The 2,077-nt window shown below is 24.4% G+C and overlaps 1 protein-coding gene across 1 annotated transcript; it reads right to left on the bottom strand.

Moving 5' to 3' along the window:
- Positions 1-1,083: 1,083 nt before the first annotated feature.
- LOC132934427 (uncharacterized) lies at positions 1,084-1,572 on the bottom strand. Its single transcript, XM_061000725.1, is given in 3 exon segments — positions 1,084-1,133; positions 1,136-1,148; positions 1,213-1,572. Coding segments are annotated over 3 exon segments (423 nt in total).
- Positions 1,573-2,077: the final 505 nt, after the last annotated feature.

The raw sequence follows: 2,077 nt of genomic DNA, 5'->3' as shown, positions 1-2,077 counted from the left end.
TAAAAAATATAATAAAAATTGCATAATGCAAAATTTTTTTTTTTTATGAGATTTATTTCTATAGCCTACAAATTTAACATAATCGTATTTACTCAATCGTAACCACAATTAGTAACGAAAAACCAAAATCAGTAAAAAGTCCACCGAAAAAGAAGAATTCATAAATGAAAAAATTTCAGATTTCTAGAACGAACTAAATCATTCAATATAATTATTTTAATTTTTAAGTTATAGAAATAAACCTCATATAATATAAAATTTCGTAATATGAGATTTTTATTATATTTTTTATTCATCATATATTAATTTTTTAAAATTCGTATATACATATTTAACCTATTCCGTCGTGTAGGAACTAACATACGTACACCTGGTTTTTACCATGTAGGAACTTACATATGTACCTTTTTCTATCATATAGAAACTAATGTATGTATTTTATGTACCTGCTACTCTCGTGTAGGAACTTACATTCGCCCAACATAACAACACAATTATGATTAATGTAGTTCCTAGGGTAGTCCTTATTTATATAGATTATAGGTGGAATATTTTATTTTGAAATGGTAACACAGTACCTTCTTAATTTGTTTAGTTATATGAGTAAATAATATGGGTGCAGTTTGGAAGGTTTCACTCAACCCATTCTGGTGCTGCATCAGGGTTGAATATGACAAAAGAGGGTAGTTTTCTTATTATTTAGCGTAAAAATTTAAACACCTAATTTATGTATTTTAATATCGAATATAAAAAAGCATAATACAAAAATTGTCATAAGTCCATAATTTCTTAAGATAAATTGATAATATCAAAATATTGTATTTATTTATTGAAATTGATTTTTTTCGGTAAATTAAACATAATATATTACGTCCGTTTGGATATATAATGAATAAACCTTTTATAATTATAACACATAATTTAAGATTCTAAAAAAAGGTCAACACTAAAAATGTCATGAGATCAACTGTTATAGGTTTTGGTTTTATTTACCTAAATTTTGTGAAATTACAATAAATTAATGAAATAATTTTCATTTTTTTTTTCTTATTTTTAATTTTACTAATATGAAATTATTGACTCCTAAAATGGTTTCTTGAGCGTTTTTCTATCACTTTGTGGATATTACTTTGATAGTCTTGAACAGTCTAGAAAGTATAATGACATTTTTAGGTTTGATTTAAGTTAATAAATTATAGTTAAATTATTTACCTGCAATACGAATTGTTTTTGTTCTTCGTTTTTTGTAAATTTGTGATTGTATTCTTCCATTAGCTTGACTCCTCTCTCAGCTGTGTCATTTACGATTTTTAATGATTTTATAATTTCTTTTCCAATTTTATTGTCATCTTGGTTATGCCAATGAGCCGGATCAATAGTCAAAAACTTTGTAGAAATATTAAACCTCTTGAACATTCCAAATGATTTAGAGTTTATTAAATCAATTACGAGATCTTTTTGAATAAAATGTGAAACATCTTCTAATTTAAGTGTTATTTTTTTTTTCAATTCTATTTCTTCCTCGTTTTCGTTTATGGTAGAATTATTTATGCTAACAATTTTCTCAGCCATTTTGCGTTTTGTATGGTTACCTACATGATTGTCAAATATTTAAAATGTTATACACTCTGGATTTAAATACCTCAAATGGCTTATAATTTTTTGACGTTTTCTACCAGAAATATTGCTTCAAATGAAAAATGACAAGACAACATTTTTTGTTGTATTTTGGATTTTGTTCTTTAAAGTTTAAAATTCGGAAAATTTTAGCCATTTTTGAGCTATTTATAGACATTTTAATTTTGAGAGTTTTTTTGTTGTAATTCGGTTAATAACATTCGTAAAAACTTGAATTTTGGGTTGTTTATTTATATATTAGCCTTACCTAGACGTGGTTAAATTTTCAAAACATTTGAGCGACTTATGAGCTTTTTCTTTTCTTTTATATTTTTTTTCATTTTTAGGTTATTTCCTAATTATAAATTATAATTATATAAATTACCTATTTATATAAATCGTTCTTAAGCTGTTCTTAAAATGCTTTATTTATCACCATAGAAACGAATAAAATTAAATA

This window comes from Metopolophium dirhodum, chromosome 1 (assembly GCF_019925205.1).
Source record: "Metopolophium dirhodum isolate CAU chromosome 1, ASM1992520v1, whole genome shotgun sequence".
Taxonomy (NCBI): domain Eukaryota; kingdom Metazoa; phylum Arthropoda; class Insecta; order Hemiptera; family Aphididae; genus Metopolophium; species Metopolophium dirhodum.
The sequence above is the reverse complement of the archived record's forward strand: the minus strand, read 5'-3'. Positions and strand labels throughout refer to the sequence as shown.